The 17,479-nt window shown below is 33.7% G+C and overlaps 1 protein-coding gene across 5 annotated transcripts in view; it reads right to left on the bottom strand.

Moving 5' to 3' along the window:
* Positions 1–592: 592 nt before the first annotated feature.
* The window catches only part of CDC27 (cell division cycle 27), a 59,281-nt gene continuing 42,394 nt past the window's right edge, over positions 593–17,479 (bottom strand). For 3 of the 5 annotated variants that reach the window (XM_032616238.1, XM_032616239.1, XM_032616241.1), the window contains exons 13-19: positions 14,530–14,682; positions 13,420–13,628; positions 11,452–11,569; positions 8,993–9,121; positions 5,790–5,864; positions 4,821–4,977; positions 593–3,616 (exon numbers count right to left, since the gene is read on the bottom strand). In XM_032616238.1, coding sequence (XP_032472129.1) covers positions 3,534–3,616; positions 4,821–4,977; positions 5,790–5,864; positions 8,993–9,121; positions 11,452–11,569; positions 13,420–13,628; positions 14,530–14,682 — 924 coding nt within the window. In that variant the 3' untranslated portion in view covers positions 593–3,533. Of the gene's footprint in view, positions 3,617–4,820; positions 4,997–5,789; positions 5,865–8,992; positions 9,122–11,451; positions 11,570–13,419; positions 13,629–14,529; positions 14,683–17,479 lie in introns of all 5 variants that reach the window. The other 2 variants (XR_004347440.1, XM_032616240.1) reach the window with 2 other exon arrangements.

Here is a 17,479-nt window from a genome sequence, read left to right on the forward strand (position 1 = left end):
GGGAAGGTTACGGTCTGAGTCATTCCCTCTCACCTGCTCAGCGCATCTCACTTTATGTCTTTTTCCCTATTGCTACCCTTTCTTCAAGTCTGAACAAAACCCTTCAGCTCTCTACCCTTTTTCCAAGATATCAAACTAGAGTAAAATTTGGTTTCTATATACTACTTCTTTCAGATCTTGATATTTAAAATTGATTCTAATTAGAACAAAAAAGCTGTGTGTCCCTTTTAAAGGAATTTCAGAAATCACATGACTAAAGAATAATAAGCAGTTGACTTGCAAAGTAGCAGCTGCTGGCAAGGGACTTTTGTAGTTTGGGGAAAATACGTTCTAAAAGTTACCATTTTTTGGTCACAATATTTATTTTGACATTCCAAATAATACTAAAAAAACGGTGTGAGTTAAAAAATACATATATATATATATTAGAAGAGGGTGTAAGTTAAAAAAAAAGAGAAACATTGCCCTAGACTTTTGTGGAACATAAAACTGTAATCTTTCACTATTTTGCTGTGCCTTACTATAAAAATACAGATGGCACAGCTCTTACATAGCTTTAATGACTTGATTATAAATTTGCTTTCAAAAGTAATTTATTTGGATTTTCCATATCCTTTAATGAATTGCAAATATATTAACAGAAAAGACTTTCCCCCCCAAGACTGTACAATTTCCGAAATAAGTCAGGAAAAGCAAAAAGAAGACACAAAATTACATTGTTTCAATGCAAATAGAACACACACATCACACCCACACTTGCATTTTCCTAGGTTTTCACAAAGAAAACAGGTCACCGTATTTCTTGTGAAGACCCATACTATACTCTGGCTAAACAGAGACTTGCAAACTTTTTTCTTCAAAAAGAGCATTTTTAATAGACTAAATACTGGTTATCACTGAGTTTTTGTTTAAGGTACAACAGCAGCATGGTTCAAATGTCACTTGCAATTCTTGGAAAAAAATAAAAATTTTAAAGTAATGGAATACAGAAAAAGTAGGACCACCTTTCATTATTTTGAGTACCATTGTTCTCTTGAAAAAATATTTCCAAACTTCTAAAATCCCAGAGTTAAGAACCATTTCCAAGGGGGAAAATATCCAATGCCACAACATAACTTCTGAACAAGAGTGTGTGTGTGTGCTTTTGTGTGTGTACACACACATGTGAAAAGCTTAAAGAGAAACAAGGACGTCAAAGTACTTAGTATTTCTGATTTCCTTCAAAATAACTTATGAAATTTGAAGCAAACATTTTGCTTGATCAAAAAGCATATCTTCTTCTGGTGGTTTAATCTCCATTCCAAGCAAAAAAGAAAGAAAAAAAGAAAAGAGAAAGCCAGAAACAGTAAATAGGTGGGAAATAAGGCTTCAAATACCTAAATGACTTTGAAAGTAGAGGTGTGAGGAAAATGCAATCAGGTCAAGCTTAGGCTGATTATCCCTCAGCCAACCATTGCCATGCTGTGCCTTCCACAACTCTCCTTTTATCCTTGGTCTCAAAATTAGTACCAGAAAGACTTACTTCTGGCACAGGACATAAATTCCTACTACAAAAAATAACTAATTATACATCAGCAAATTGTTTTCTGAGCATAGCTTTCTCCAAGCTTTGTAACAAAGAGCTCAGTCCAAAGCTTTCTATGAAACTCTATATTTGATACTGTTACACAGCTGGCTTATGATTTGCCAATTAAAAAAATAAAAGAATATAAAATTAAATATTACAGAACTAATGGATAAAAATGGAATATTTGTTAGAATCCAAGTGCTAGCCTTTGGGAATTTTTAATGATATTCGTTTACTCACAACCTTTCCTTTTTCTTATAAATTATTTTTTTTTAGGCAGCACATATATAGATTTAGGTAGAAAATTTTGTTAAATACCTCTCTGGCACCCAATACCTAATCTAAGACTCTGACTTGAATTAGTTTGTAATGGTATCTAAGCCACATTCAAATCAGCAGATTAATAGTAAATGATAGAAAATTACTGAGTCTACAGGCTAAAATTTTTTTCTTATCTTCTGTAATCCACCTTATTTTCACAGCTTGACTAACAAATACAGGTAACCAGTAGATAAGTTTGTCCTTCATCAAATAATCCAAAACAATAACTGTAGGCCTGTCATTCATAAGAAACTATAAATTTGTTATATTCTGACATTGGCACTTAACAAAATGTTAACTAAAGTTTCTCTAAAAATTTCCATACATTACAATAAAGGAGATACACAATTTAAGACTTTAAATTGGTTACTGTGAAATTCCAATAATTCCCATTTCATTATGCATAATTAGATCTTTAAAATTATGGTCATTCCCCAAAGACATCAACCTATATTATGACAAACTCAAAAGAGAACTCCTCTCCTTCGTAAGAGCAGGGGTGCTTTTCAGCTAAGAATTTCTGATATCCTAAACCCAATCACTCTCAGTAAATGTTTTGGTGACTCACACTATTGAAAATAATTTGAAGCAGAGAGTTGAAAAGAATGGAAATGACCTCAACTGAAGGTAACCACACATTCTTGCACCCTGCTTAAACACTTAGAAAAGTCAGAGGGATACTGTCTTGAACAAATATAGATTCAAGGTTATGGCAGGATTCTGATTGTATTAAGGCTTTCACTATCATGATCTCTTAAAGTCTTTCCATTTAGTGTTCTCATTTTGATTCTTCTGGTGAACTTAAATGGTTATTAAGAGCCTTTTTTTGGCTTTTCAGTGGGCGACCCTTCTATCATCTCTGAATGTTAAAGGTGATCCCACAGAGCTCAAAGAGAAGAGGCAATATGGTAAGGACCAATTTTAAAGTTTGTAATACCTAGACAACAATGATCAACACTTTGAAGCAAGATGAATAAATTAAAATTCTTGGTTAGACATTAAAGTATTCTTGCCAAGAGTAATTGTACACTGTATGGAGGGATATTGATTCCTACATATGAGTTCCAATATGCCCATTATATTTGTTTATGGGAGACACTGCAAGTTTAAGGTAATTTACATTCCTTGGCAATCAAGTTACTCTGTTATAGGCAATGTCTTTTATTGTTCCATCTGGCACTTGCTAACACCATTCTTGAAGAACCTAGAAATGAAGATCAGTCACTTTGTTTATCAGGAACAGAACCAAGTAAAAACAAAATTTTTGGAAAAACGACCAAGAGATTCTGGTTCATCACCATTTTCCATCTCTAATGGTTCCTTCAAGATAAAACAAAACTCTTCCTTCCATGATAGCTTTCCAACAAAGGGAGATTAAAGAAAAAAAAGAAAAGAAAGTTTCCCACCCTACCTACCCCCTAAATTGTCATTCATACTGGTGAAAGAGCCAGTCTTGTTAGCAGCTAAATATTGCACTGCCTTTCATTCTGTGTACAGTCAGGGTCCAATGAAAGGGGCACATTCAGGGTATAAGTGATGGATGATGACACTGCTGGCTCAAGAGTGAAGACTCAGTATATGGAAGGACAAGAAACACGTCAGCAATAGTCACACATCCAGTTGCAAAAGTCTTGATTTCCAGAAGTTAAAATTCATCACTTTCAGCTGCATGAAGTTGTGTGTCATCCGCATCTGTCATGCTGCTCTCCTGGGATTCATCTGTTCCCACTTTAAAAATAAAACAAAAATCTACAGTAAGGTATCTGACAAATATTTTTTGTTGGTTCATGAAAACAAGAAAATTATTATATTCAGAGAGATGAGACCTTAAATAAAAGCCCTTAAAAATCCTGATATCCTTCAATAAAATGCAATTCAAGTTCCTTATTTTATAGCATGTCTAAGATTATTTTATTGCATTTAACCTTTAAGAGTTTTAACTACTAAAACTGCCTCTCCCTAATGAATTCCTATTCCTAACCTAAGAATCAGAACTATTCTCTGACATTCCGTCCAATTGTTGACTCCACTTTGCGGACAGTCCCTGTTAGTTCACAAAAATACAGAATATAAATATATTTCTGGTACAAAGTCATCTTAGTTTATCTCATCAGAGGTCTCTCAATTCTCTTATTAAAAAATATTAATATATTAAGTCTTGGCTCTAATTATTTTAAGACATACTCTCAATTAGGCGATAGAGTATATATATTCTTTGCTTTTTAATTAATTGATGTATAGCTGATTTACAATATTATATTAGTTTCAGGTGTACAATACAGTGATTCAGTATAGGGATAGAGTATTTACTGCCTTAAGTTATCAATCTAATTCTTTGTTCCTTCCTCTTTTTTGATCTCTCCGTTTAAATACATTCGCCATATATTTAGGTTTTAGGTTTGTGAGAGCTACATAGAATTTGAATAGCCACTACAGACCTGTCAGTGCTTTAAAAGTGCACAAATTTATTATTCACTCACTTAGCACTTATAATATTTTCAACATAGTCACACCTATCATCTTTTCTCCTCCTACCACGTTCCTATGAAGCAGATGAGGCAGGCATTAGTTACATAGATTGAAGCTTAGGTAAAAATTAGCAATGGATTTGTCAAAAATCACACAGCAAACTAGATCCAGAACTGAAACTAGTTACCTGGCTCCATATGCACGCTGTTATTATACGACCCTGTTCAATTTCCCTAAAATTTCATTTGGTATAAAGAATCTAACATGGTTAGAGATAAAATAAAAAAGCAGTCCCTAAATCCGTATACAAAAGGTAGCTTTCTGAATACTCAAAAAAATTTCCATGTTTATTCTGTGCCATAAAGAAATATCTGTTTCATCTTACCAACTCTGATGTGGTGTTTCACTAGCTTTCTAGTTTGAATAACCACATATAAACCTAATTCACATGGATGATACTCACTGATCTGTTCCTCTTGGGTGATTGGCTCCTCATCATCTGGAAGGTAGCGCTTATCAATTGCCTCTTTAATCTGGTTATTGGCTCCTTTAGGATCTAAATCCATAGCCCAAGAGAAATTCATCAGGGCGAGGTGCGTTTGACCTAACTTCTTGTAAACCTAAAAATAAACAGCAGCACTACATTTTTCATTAAGTTGTAAGCTTCAGCTATAAAATCCTAAACATTTTAAATTAGGCTCTTGATTATGTGCTATAAATTCATTCTGATGAGTAGGACATTTTCATCCTATCGAAGAATTCATACCAACTTTTGAGTTCCTTTTAATATATTCAGATATTATTTTCAGAATTCCTTGCCTATATCTCTCAGGTAGTGAGCTTCCAATAAATCTCACTCTGTCTGGAACAATGATAATGGAAAGAAATGGACTATAAGTTGCTTGATTAGCATTCATTTACACTGATTTTAAACGGAGTTACATCAACTCTCAGCACCTGTCCACTGTCCTCAGCTACCTTAACCAACTGGCATCTGGGGGCCCAGTGTGTAAAATCCTGACTAGTCTGGCCTTGGAAATTTTGCAAGCCATTTTTTCAAACTAAACAACACAGCGGCGTTACTTTTCTTCTTTTGGGGGATGTTTGAGTATTTTATTGATAACTGGAAGCTAAGGGCTTTCCTTGAGGTAGCCTCAGTTAGGAACTCATTACTGGCCATTGGCTGCAAGTGCTAATACACTTCCAAAACTATAGAAGGATTAGGGTTATAGGGTGTATGTTCTTGCTTCTTCAGTAGGGTGTCATCTTCTTAAGTGTTAAAACTAAATCCATTCTTTATTTCCAGAGCAATTAGTTCAGAGCTCTAGTTGAATTTGCTCAACAGATATTGCACAATAAAATATTATATTTACTCTTCAAAAATTAATATGTTATGAAAGTCACAGTTTAGAACCAGGGCCCCAATCTTTACCTTTCCTATTAAGAAGTAAACGAGGGACTCTTTGGGAACAATTTGTTTCAATTCTTCAAGTTCTTGTAAAGCAGACTGAAAAAAGCAAAGAAAAACACAGTAGCAAAATAGTACAGTTTTGACTAAGCAAGTGTTTTTATTTAATTTCCCAAATCATCTTAACTAAAGCTTACTAGATCTTAATCAATGTACTTCCTTGTTGCATTAATTCTTGTTGTGAAAATAAAATGCAAGGAAAATACTTATGACAACAGGAACTAAGAAGTGGCAGGAATTCACCAAAATTTACTGAAAACACACACAATTCTTTGTGAAATATGGAGGTGACAACCCTTGCTTTTGTCACCATTTTGTTTAAAATAACTAAACTCCATCACACTGTATATGAAAGTGTTTTAAAAACTAAGTTGCAGAACAACTCTGAAGTTCTGTTAATTTACCTTCTCCCTGACACCAGCACTAAGCTTTGAATACCAACCTGCCATTTTAACTAATGATGAAGAGCCTAAAATTTAACCCTCTGAATTGAGTTAAAATTATCTAGCAATTTTCTGACCACTGCTAAAGGGTTCAGGAGATTGAAAAGACAGATAGGAAAATTGCATTTGTATTTAAAAGAAAGATATGATGATTAAAAATAAAAACTGGGGCTTCCCTGGTGGCGAAGTGGTTGGGAGTCTGCCTGCCAATGCGGGGGACATGGGTTCGAGCCCTGATCTGGGAAGATCCCACATGCCACGGAGCAACTAAGCCTGTGTGCCACAACTGCTGAGCCTGCGCTCTAGAGCCCGTGAGCCACAGCTGCTGAGCCCACGTGCTGCAACTACTGAAGCCCATGTGCCTGGAGCCCATGCTCCGCAACGAGAAGCCCACACACCACAACAAAGAGTGGCCCCCGCTCGCCGCAAAGCCCGAGCGCAGCAGCAAAGACCCAACGCAGCCAAAAATAAAAAACAAAAAAATCCAAAAAACTGGCTCCCCAAATGAGATACTGTCAATTTTTCACCTAGTAAGTGGACAAAAATAAAAAGTTTGATGTTACATGAAGTTACCATGAGTGAGGGAAATCAGGTATTCTCATCACTGAGGGCAGAATTGTAAATTGATGCAACCTCTCTGTGAGGACAACTTAGCATTATCTATTAAGTTAACAACTGCAGGTAAACATTGATTCAGCAATCCCACTGTTAGGAATCTAGCCTAGTTATGTTAATTAACATAATATATTTCTAATCAGAACAATAAAAGATCAGTGAGAAGAGTGACACTGTTCAACATTTTTGCAACTCTCTGGTTAACAGAAGACAGCTGGACTCTCTTATCTGCTTCTGCATTCAATCTGTTATGATATCACATCAAGTAATTTGTGAAACATTCCACTTTACACTGGGGAGAAAATGAAAGTGAAAAAGGCAAATAACATCTAAATATTATTATGAAAATAGTTTTGACCTTGTGGACTTCTTGAAAGGGTTTTTGGGACCAGCCCCACCAGAAGTTCCCAGACCATACTTTGAGAGTCACTGCTTTAAAGAAATTTTAATCAAGATAACATACCCCAAAACTTCTATACTTCTACACCACACACAGTTCACACAGTTTAGAAGTGATGTGTGTTTTTTCCTATGACTATATGTTACAACTGTTATCAAAATTTCATGTATCTATCATGCCTCCCCCCGATAATCTATTTGCAAATAGAAAAATAGTGAGAAATAGTGAGAAATATTGAGAAATAGTGTCTAACACAGCACCAGAGTTCTCATTTTTGCTCTAAAAGACTTTAAGACTTACACAACTAGATACCAACACAACACATTAAATAGGGTGGTGTCTAGCAATGTTTTTGCCACAGAGACTGAGGTGGCCCTCTAACACAATTTGATTTTCATTTTGGAGGCAAGACATTTCAGAAGCAATCAGTAACTGTTCCTTATGCCCTTTTTCTACCTGTATCTAATCCATGCATCAAAGTAGCCAAGCCCCAAGCTGGTCCTCAAAAATGACTATAACCATTACAGCCTGGACAGTGGATCAGATTAGAACATGAGCTTCTTGAAGCAAGTATAAGGCTGATTTACATGGCATTCCTGGTAGGTGTGGTGGCATTAAGATGGCTTTAAGAACAATAAATTGAATAAAATCCTTCAACAGAAAAACCTGACCGCATATCTAGAGAAGTACAGTGAAGCAAAAAAATGAAAACAAATGCTGAATTACAATTATAGTGCTTCAAAGAGCAAGTTAAAAGTGTTTATTAGATTTAAAAGAAGTTTTAAAAGGACAGAACAGTAGGATTAGACATCCACTTCATAAAGAAAACCAGAGCGAGACTATAAGAATTACTGAATAAATGACAAAGAATAAATTATACATTTAATCACTTTATATATCTTTCTTAGTCTTGTAAAAAGTTAAGGGCTTACCACCGAGTTTGTATTTTTCGATTTCAGCAAATTTCAATGTGTACTGGAATAACAGATTTCTAGGGAAAGAGTCCACTAAAATGGATTATTTAGCCCAAGTTTTTCCGTGCACTTAAATTTCGGGTATTTTTTTGGTAAGTTTTTAACTGTTTTTAGTAGAAAGAGCCTGAATTTATTTAAAAAGTAACCTGAATTTAAAATCAAAACTTTGGATTCATAGTTTATGATTACCTAGTCTCCCTGTTATAAGATCTCATAACTCACTATATATACTTTTCCTTTATGTATTATTCTTGTGATTATTTGATTAATGTCTGTTCTCCCTCTAGAAGGGTACTAGATGGTAAGCTATTCAAAGGCAGGAAATATGGTTGCTTCACTTGCCACTATATTCCTAGTGCCTGACATATAACAGATACTCAAATAAATACTTATTGAAAAATGCACACATTCATTTGTCATCTGTTCGCATATTTTGGTCCTAACAGGATGGTTTATGTTTTACATTTAAGATAACTGCCTTTCCACGTAGGAAATCTTTTCAAGGGATAACCATATATTCCTAAATATCCATACACCCATCCTTCCCATGAGTACTTCTCATGAAGAAATAAAATCACACAGGCACAAAAAAGAAATTAATAGCTTTTAAAAATGGGGAAAATAGACTATTTAAGATAAAAATTCAAGTATAAATAACTTTTAGTTTATTAAAAAAGGGGCAAAACTTAAGCAGTACAACGTTGGAGACGATTAAGATACATGTATATATCTTACCTTATATTTTTCATTTGCAAATAAAACTGAGGCTCTGTGAAATTTGCATAGAGGGTTCTTAGGATCAATAACAATGGCTTTGTTTAGGGTATCCAAAGCCTTTTCAGATTTTTTCAGTGCGTGCTGAACCTGTAAGAAATAAAGATCCTACTTTTCCTTTTGATATTTATGAGGAAAGGTGAAAACCAAATAGTGTGACTCAAAACCAACATAGCTCCCAATTCACCATTACCCTACATAATGATAATCAAGATTCTATCTTTAGAGTAGATAGTTGGTTACCTTTAAGCCTAAAAGATAAGAAAAACCTCTGTCTTCCTTCTCAAGAAAATCTGTACTATTTAGCTAGGTAATACTCACATTTTAACAGATTTATTATGGTCCTCTAAATATTAGACTTTTCGAAACTTTCCAAGAACCCCTAGAGGATTTGGCTCTAAAACTTACCAACCCTGTTTCACTCGGAACAATTACACTTTTACATATTTTAGGAATTTGTTTTAAAAATGGTCCTTCTGCTTTACATATTTGAAAACCATTAATCTGTAATTCTGGGTAGTAAATAATTTATTTTAAATAACTTAAAAAAACCCAACCAAGTCTCACTATTTATTCCTGTGTACTCATATTCTGCTCTGTTCCTCCTTAGATGAATTATATGTTAAAAATGAAGTGGAAAAGACTCACAGACATAGAAAACAAACTTATGATTACCAAAGGGAAAGGGGTCGGGGAGGGATAAATTAGGAGTTTGGGACTAACAGATACAGACTACTATATACAAAATACATAAACAGCAAGGACCTACTGTATAGCACAGGGAACTATATTCAATATCTCATAATAACCTATAATGGGAAAGAATCTGAAAAAGAATATATATATATATATATATATATATATATATATATATATATATATAAAACTGAATCATCTTGCTGAAAACCTGAAACTAACACAACATTGTAAATCAACTATACTTCAAGAAAAAACAAAAACAGGGAAACTATAGCAAAGATAAGTGACCTTTGTAGGTCTCAGAACCCACAGATCACACAGTGCTGGACTACGGGCTTTAGAAACTGGCCAGTGGGGGGTGTTCAACCATCACACTTTGTCTGTTTTATATTGTATAATTATGAAACCATGACCCAGTCTCTTACCTGGAATTTGAGTGTGATTGGAAAGTGGGATTAAAACTGAAATTATGTTCCTTGAAAATCTCAATTAAAATAAATAAATAAGTTAATAAAATAAAATAAAGTGGAGTGAATGGATGTGATTGTGGAACTTTAACCAACAAGAATGCGAGAGTAGGTACCGCCAACATCTGGTGCTAAATTCATCTATGCAATGATCTTTGCAGAAGGTTATTACTACATGTGGCCAAATATTTTGCCCACAGAACTGAAATCCTAAATACTAGTTTCCTAACAGAGAAGCATACTCTTTTATCTAAAAACTTCAAAGAAACCACTCAAAATTATAAAACAATCTGTTCCACAATAACTTTAGAAGCAAGCCTACTATAAAATATGTTCAACTTCACTAAAAGGTATCAAGAGATAATCAAGTTTGGTTTATCTTAAGTGATGGGAAAAAAAATCTTTAATTTGACATACTTTATATTTTTTGCACAGTATCTAACTATAAAAGAAGTTACCATGTCAATTTTTAAGAAAATTATTATAAAGAACTAGAATTCTTCCTCTAAAATGAACAGTGAAATTCCAAACTAATATAATTTTCCTCATATTGTACACTTGCTCACACAAAAGCCAAACTTGCTGAGAGAAAGAAAAAGGGGCAGGGGAAGGAAAGAGGGAGAGGAGAAGGGGGTGAGAGGGCAAGAAAAAGAACTTAAGGTACCATGCTTGCAGAGAAACTAGTAAATGAGATTTTAAAAAGCAAACATACCTTTTCTCCTATCTTATCAAAGTACAACTTATTATCAGATACATTAAAAAAATATATAAAATTGGCAATCCACACTGCCTTATAATAATTTTAATTAGTCCTGACATATCTATATCACTCAGAGGCTAAAATACAGGAAATAATTTGCCTTAAATTATTAATTACTTAATTTAGGAGCTAAATATTAATATGGAAAACTGCTTTCAAAAATATGAAGTATCTCATATGAGTGTTATAATAACACTCAAAAATATGAAGTATCTCATATGAATGTTATAATAACCCTATGAGGTATGCAAGGTGGTATTACTTGTCATTCATAAAATAGAACCTCAGAGAAATTAACTTGCCCAAGGAATGAGGGTACTCCAGTGATTTCTCTTTATGCCAAGCAAAAAGGCAATATTTTTGGCTGTAAAAGAATCTAGGATATTGTTTCAAGAATAACAATAACAAAAAGCCCTAATTTTCATTATAGCAATTAAGTCAATAACAAACATTTCAAAAGGGATTAACTGAACAATACTTAGAAAGCTACTTACTACTCCAATGTGGCAAAGCAAAACTGAACTTTGAGGGTTGATGTCAAGTGCTTTCTGGAAATGCATTTCTGCAAGGCTGAATTTTTCTTGCTTGTAATAAATCATTCCTAAACCATACCTGAGAGTTTAAAATAAAGTACAATTTTAGGGATATGAACTGCTAATTTAGTTCAACTAATAAAAGGATATGTATGGAATGTGGCATTTTAATAAACCAGTAGAAAAATACTGATGGTCTTAGGATAGGCAAAAACGATCAGTCATGATAAAAAATTGTCCAAGAATTCTAGCCAAGTCACTTTCACAGGTAAAAACAATAAATCCAATCCAGTCAATCAATCAATCAATCAATCAAATAAAACTATAACAATGAGGGAAAAAAGAAACCACATCCTTAGACCCACCACTACAACCTAGATTTAGTAACTAATTTTTACTGAGTGGTTATCATGTGTGTGTGCCAAGAATTTTGTTAAATTCTTTGTGTGATTTACCTCATTTAATCCTAGAAGGAACCAAGGAGATAGGTACTGTTACCAATCACATTTTTAAATAAAGAAACTGAGGCTTAGAGAAGTTAAATAACTTGCCCAAAGTTATACAGCTAATAAGGATTCTAATCAGTTCCTTCCTTTATGATTCTAGACCCTAAACTCCTAACAATGCTAATTCCATGTTATTTGTCCAAATGCATATATATTTTATACTATAATTAGAATATGCATAGTGTCATGTTCTGCTTCCATCCCGTCTCCCCACTCACTGTGCCAAAAATATGCTCCTATAGATTTCAAAATTTACAGACTTCAAAATTAAATTTTTTAAAGGCTTCAAATAGACTTCAAAATTATACATTTTAAAGACTATGTAACAGTATAGTAACTTCACATACAGGTATTTTTCCTGAATTTCAAAACATCAAATGAACACATTGTGACAGATTTACATTAAGGATCCCTCTTGGCTAAACTAGCTAATGATGATGGGGAATAAACACCAAATAATTAAGAAAAAAAGCACAACAGTATATCTGCTTTATCTGTGTGGTTTTGTTTATTATTATAATTGTGTTAGAGGTGAAGAAAAGGTATGAAAAGTTCTGTGCTAATAATGGTGAAAGTGGAGATAACTGAAGATTGGAGTTGGAAAAACACATTTGCTTAATGTTTAGTTAAATACTTATATAGTTACCTAAATAACTCAATATTGAAATTCTTCCCAGTAAAACCTTGCTAGTCTAACTATTCCTCCTTTTCTCTAATTGAAACAATTATTTGTATAGCATAATATTTGATATGGTAAAGTTTTTTTAAGAATGCAACTATTGCAATATAGCAGAACAGACAGTACATATTTAAAAAACAACAGAAGTCCTATTAAGAACTGAGCTCTGAAAATATCACAGAGAACTTTATGTGAATGTTGGCAAGCCTGACTGTTTAATAGGTCGGCAGAAGCTAGCACTTATCAGGCCATCTTTCAGGCAATGTAACTACTTAGAAATGAGATATCCATTAAAAAACACATATACACAAATGAAAAAATATATTTCAATAATCTAGTGCTTCAGATTTAGTGACAAATAGAAAATTGCTATAATGATTAACCCAAAAGATTAACCTTCCACAGTCCCAACCACTTTCTATGTTAATCACCATTTTAGTGTTCTAAGAAAAAGTAGCAAATCAAAGTAACAAAACCACCTATTTGCAAAAATTTGGTAGGAGAAAAGGTTGAAACTGTTGAATATAAGGATCTGGAATTCTATTGGCATTAGTTAAGAGTTTGTTAAAGGTATAAATTCCACATAAAAAACCATTTTGGTTAGAAGTTATCAACTCTTAGGTACCATTCTTAAGTATTAGTTAGTAATCAAATTCATGACAACAAAGAGATATCTAACAAGAAAAATTACTAAGTATCAGCCCCATCAATAAGACACTGCCTTTGCACTTTGTTAGCACTTACCATGCATTATAATGTCTAGGATTGACTCTGATAGCATTTCGAAAACAAGCTAATGCTTTGTCTAATTCTTCAGTTAACACAAACTCATGCCCTAATAGAGTATAGGCATAAGCATAATTTGGATCAACCTGGATAGCTCTCTGGAAGAATTTAATCGCAATATCATGTTCCCGTTGCAAACTGAAACAGTTCCCTGCAGCACACCAGGCCTTAAAAAAATGGAAACAAGAACCAAATGCACAATTAAAATTTTGTTTTATTTTTTTCTAACAAAAGCAATCTATGACTAAAATCAAGACTCAGATCTTATTTAGAACAGAAAGACAACAATTGAAAGAGTTTTAATATAGTCGATCCTCATTCATGGATTCCATATTGGCAAATTTGTCTACTTTCTAAAATTTATTTGTAAAACCAAAATCAATACTTGCAGTGCTTTAGTGATCACTGGTGGATCCAAGTGTTATATGTGTGTGTGTATTTCCCCTAGGAGCAATGGTTCAGTATTTGCCAATTCAGTGTTCATGGAGACTACAGAAGCTTAAATATGTTACAGAAGTACCACTAAATATTCTTGAGGTGCACAGAAATAAAATCCTTATAGGACTGAAACATGTAAACTGCGCCTATGTCTTAAAATGACAGTTAAAATTATTATTTTAATTTAAAATGAACACTTTAAAAAAAATCTCTATTTCTGTTTAATGAACTCTACTCTTGGTGACAACAGCAATTATAACAAAACCAAATCTTGATTAAACCTGAATGAAAAACCTGCTTTATGATTTTTCTATTTGTGGATCCGCACCATATACTCTAGGATTTCCCCTTCTTCTCTGAGTCCCTGCCTATACAGAAGAATACGAAAATAAGTGTGGGTGATACTAAATGAATGATTCGGGTCATTTCCGTTTGGTAAAGATGATCAAAAGATAGCTACAGGGAATTCCCTGGTGGTTCAGTGGTTAGGATTCTGCACTCTCACTGCCTAGGGCCTGGGTTCACTCCCTGGTCAGGGAACTAAAATCCCACAAGCTGCGCTGGTGAGGAAAAAAAAAAAAAAAATTAAAAAAAGATAGCCACATAAGCAAAGTGTTTCAGTTAATTTACCTCTGGTGAATTTTTATCCATATCTGTTAAGTCTTTCGAAAGAACTGAAAGAGCAACATCCTTTTGAAGATGCCAAAGTGTTGTAGAGTAGATCTCCATGCCTTCGACTCTGTAATTCTCAATTCTTCTAACCTCTGAGAATATTCTTTCAGCCTGAAATATAAAAACTAGTAAGGGAAAAACAAGTTGATACAATTTACATATACAGAGGGAGAGTGCTGGGCACTGTTCTCATAGGACCTAAACGCTGCCTTGTTTTACACTGCTTATGTGAACTAGTATTGATACTAACACATGGCCAAATTGAGCAACCTTCCATGGTAAGTCAAATATTGATGTAATCATATTCACACTTAACCTAGTTTTTATAAACAAGTTATGGCAGGAACATGAATTCTGAAAAGAAAATTTGTTTCCACCAAAAAGACAGAAGAGAGATCTATACAAAGTCAATAATTTAAAAAGAAGTCAATTATTTTATTCTCAAAAAACACTATTCCATGTTTTAATTATGGCTTTATAGAATAATTCTCAGGAAAGGTGAGAGAAGAATGACCTGTGTAATACAAAACCTATTTTTGTACTGATTATTAAGAGGTTGAGCTGAAAACTTCAGGGGAAAAACAGGCTTGGCTGGCCACCAACCCTATGGCATGTGGAGCACTGAATATTTTCATCAATGTCTTACCTGCTAGGAACTATAGTCCCTGCCTAGTATAATTCCCTTTTCTTCTGCAGCACTCTCTTGACTTTAGGGTCCCTTCTCAGCTACCAGGTCAAAGTTTTTCCTCACCACACTCAAAGCTTCCAGAACTGTGCTTCTCTCCCCTGAAGTTTGAGGCTTTGGGTTATGTAGCTCCCCAGTTTATCAATTCAGTAAGTTAAAAATTCTGAAAGTCAAGTTTAGTTTAGAATAAGGAATATCTGGTCTACTCTTAATGAAATGAAGATGACAAAATATGGAAACAGAACTTATAAAACTAGAAAAATAGGAACAATTCTTACATATGGCCATATACTATCTAAATTTAGCTTAGATTTGTGACTTCCCTGAATCCCTTAAAAGTTATACAGATAAGTTTTTCAAATGGGCATTTTTCAAACATGCATTGGTTAAGAGAAGACAGACCTAACTACCTGCTAAATACAGGTTTTGGAAACCTTCTGGTTTAAAATTTTTCAGAATCTATTGCTTCCTCTGAAAAGTGACTGTGCCATAGACAAAAAGGAAAATGAAAAAAAAACTTACTAAATTAAGTTAAAACAAAGGCTTTCTTTAGTTAAATATCTGGGTCTACATCTGCTCTATAATTAGGGGTAACAATAAAATTCATGTAAAGTACCTGTGAAACAATAAATAAGAAATAATCCACACAAAGCTTTTACCTGTGTACCAATTAAAAAAACCACAATCCAGCAATGAAAAAGTCTTTCTGTCTACAACTCTTTTTTCTTTAGTACTCAAAATTACAAGATAAATTACAATTTATTACAAGATGGATTACAAAAATTATAAGATAAATTACAATTGTAATTTACAATAAATTACAATTCTGCATTTATTCTCTACCTGGAAGTACACTTCACCCCTAGAGCTTTGCATGGCTCATTCAGGGAGAAGTAACCTTTTTCTGAGCATGTTTTTAAAAAAATAGCACCATACTTCACTGTCTCCCAATCTCCTTACCATGCTTCATTTTTCTTTCATATGACTTATTGCTATGTCATATGCTTATTGCTATTATTATTGCTATTTCTTTCATATGCTTATTGCCTGTCCTTACATATTTATTGGCTTACAATATGTCTCTTACTAGAAAGTAAGCTCTCTGAAGGCAAGCAATTATCTGTCTAGCTATATTACAGTACAGAATAAGGTCTAGGATACAACATGCACTCAAATATATGCTGAAAGTAATCAGGGCAAATAAGTGACCTTATTATCAACTTTAAATAATTTATGTTAGAGAAATTTTACTAATATATAGGTTTCTTAAAGTTTTTTTAAACGTTTTTCTAATTTTAAGTTTAGGGGCAGGGGGATGAAGTGCTTTGAAAGAAGAAATGGGGAATAAATTAGAATTTTCTTTGGCTTTAGGCTAATCATCCTCTCCTTTCCTGATTTAAACAGATAACTTAAGCAACAAATATAATTAAAATTAAAATGATAAAAGCCTTGTAATATGGACATTATGTTCTCCATTACATACAACTTTCTTCATAGTATTAAATTTATAAAACATACTAAATGCCAAAAAGTCATCCCAGTAAGAACTCTATATATATAGTAGAAAGAATTGATTATAAATATCTATTACATGGTAAATACATATTTTCAGATCCAACTAAGTAGAGTACAAATGTTTCACATAAGAATGTATCGATGGGGACCTCCCTGGTGGTCCAGGGTTAAAGAACCCACCTTTCAAGCAGGGGACGCGGGTCCCATCTCTGGTCGGGAACTAAGATCCCACATGCTGTGGGGCAACTAAGCCCGCGTGCCACAACTATTGAGCTCATGCCTCAAGGAGAGAGCCCGCATGCCACAAACTACAGAGCCCGTGTGCCACAACTAGAGAGAGAATACCTTCCTGCCACAACTAGAGAGAAGGCCGAGCGGCACAACTAGAGAGAAACCCAAGCAGACCATGTGCCGTAACAAAAAGATCCTGCATGCCTCAACAAAGATCCTGTGTGCCCCAACTAAGACCCGACACAAGCCAAAAAAAAAAAAGGAAAAATAAATTTAAAAAAAAAAGAATGTATGGATGACTTGGGTTCTCTACAAATCTACCTCAAGTAATCCCAAAGAATTTAAACTACCCCTTAACACAAGAAAGAATTGTGCTCATATATATATATATATATATATATATATATATATATATATATATATAGTGACAAAATAAATATAGACATTACATAATAAATACTGACCCTTTATATCTAG

Source organism: Phocoena sinus, chromosome 20 (assembly GCF_008692025.1).
Source record: "Phocoena sinus isolate mPhoSin1 chromosome 20, mPhoSin1.pri, whole genome shotgun sequence".
In the NCBI taxonomy this organism is placed as follows: Eukaryota; Metazoa; Chordata; class Mammalia; order Artiodactyla; family Phocoenidae; genus Phocoena; species Phocoena sinus.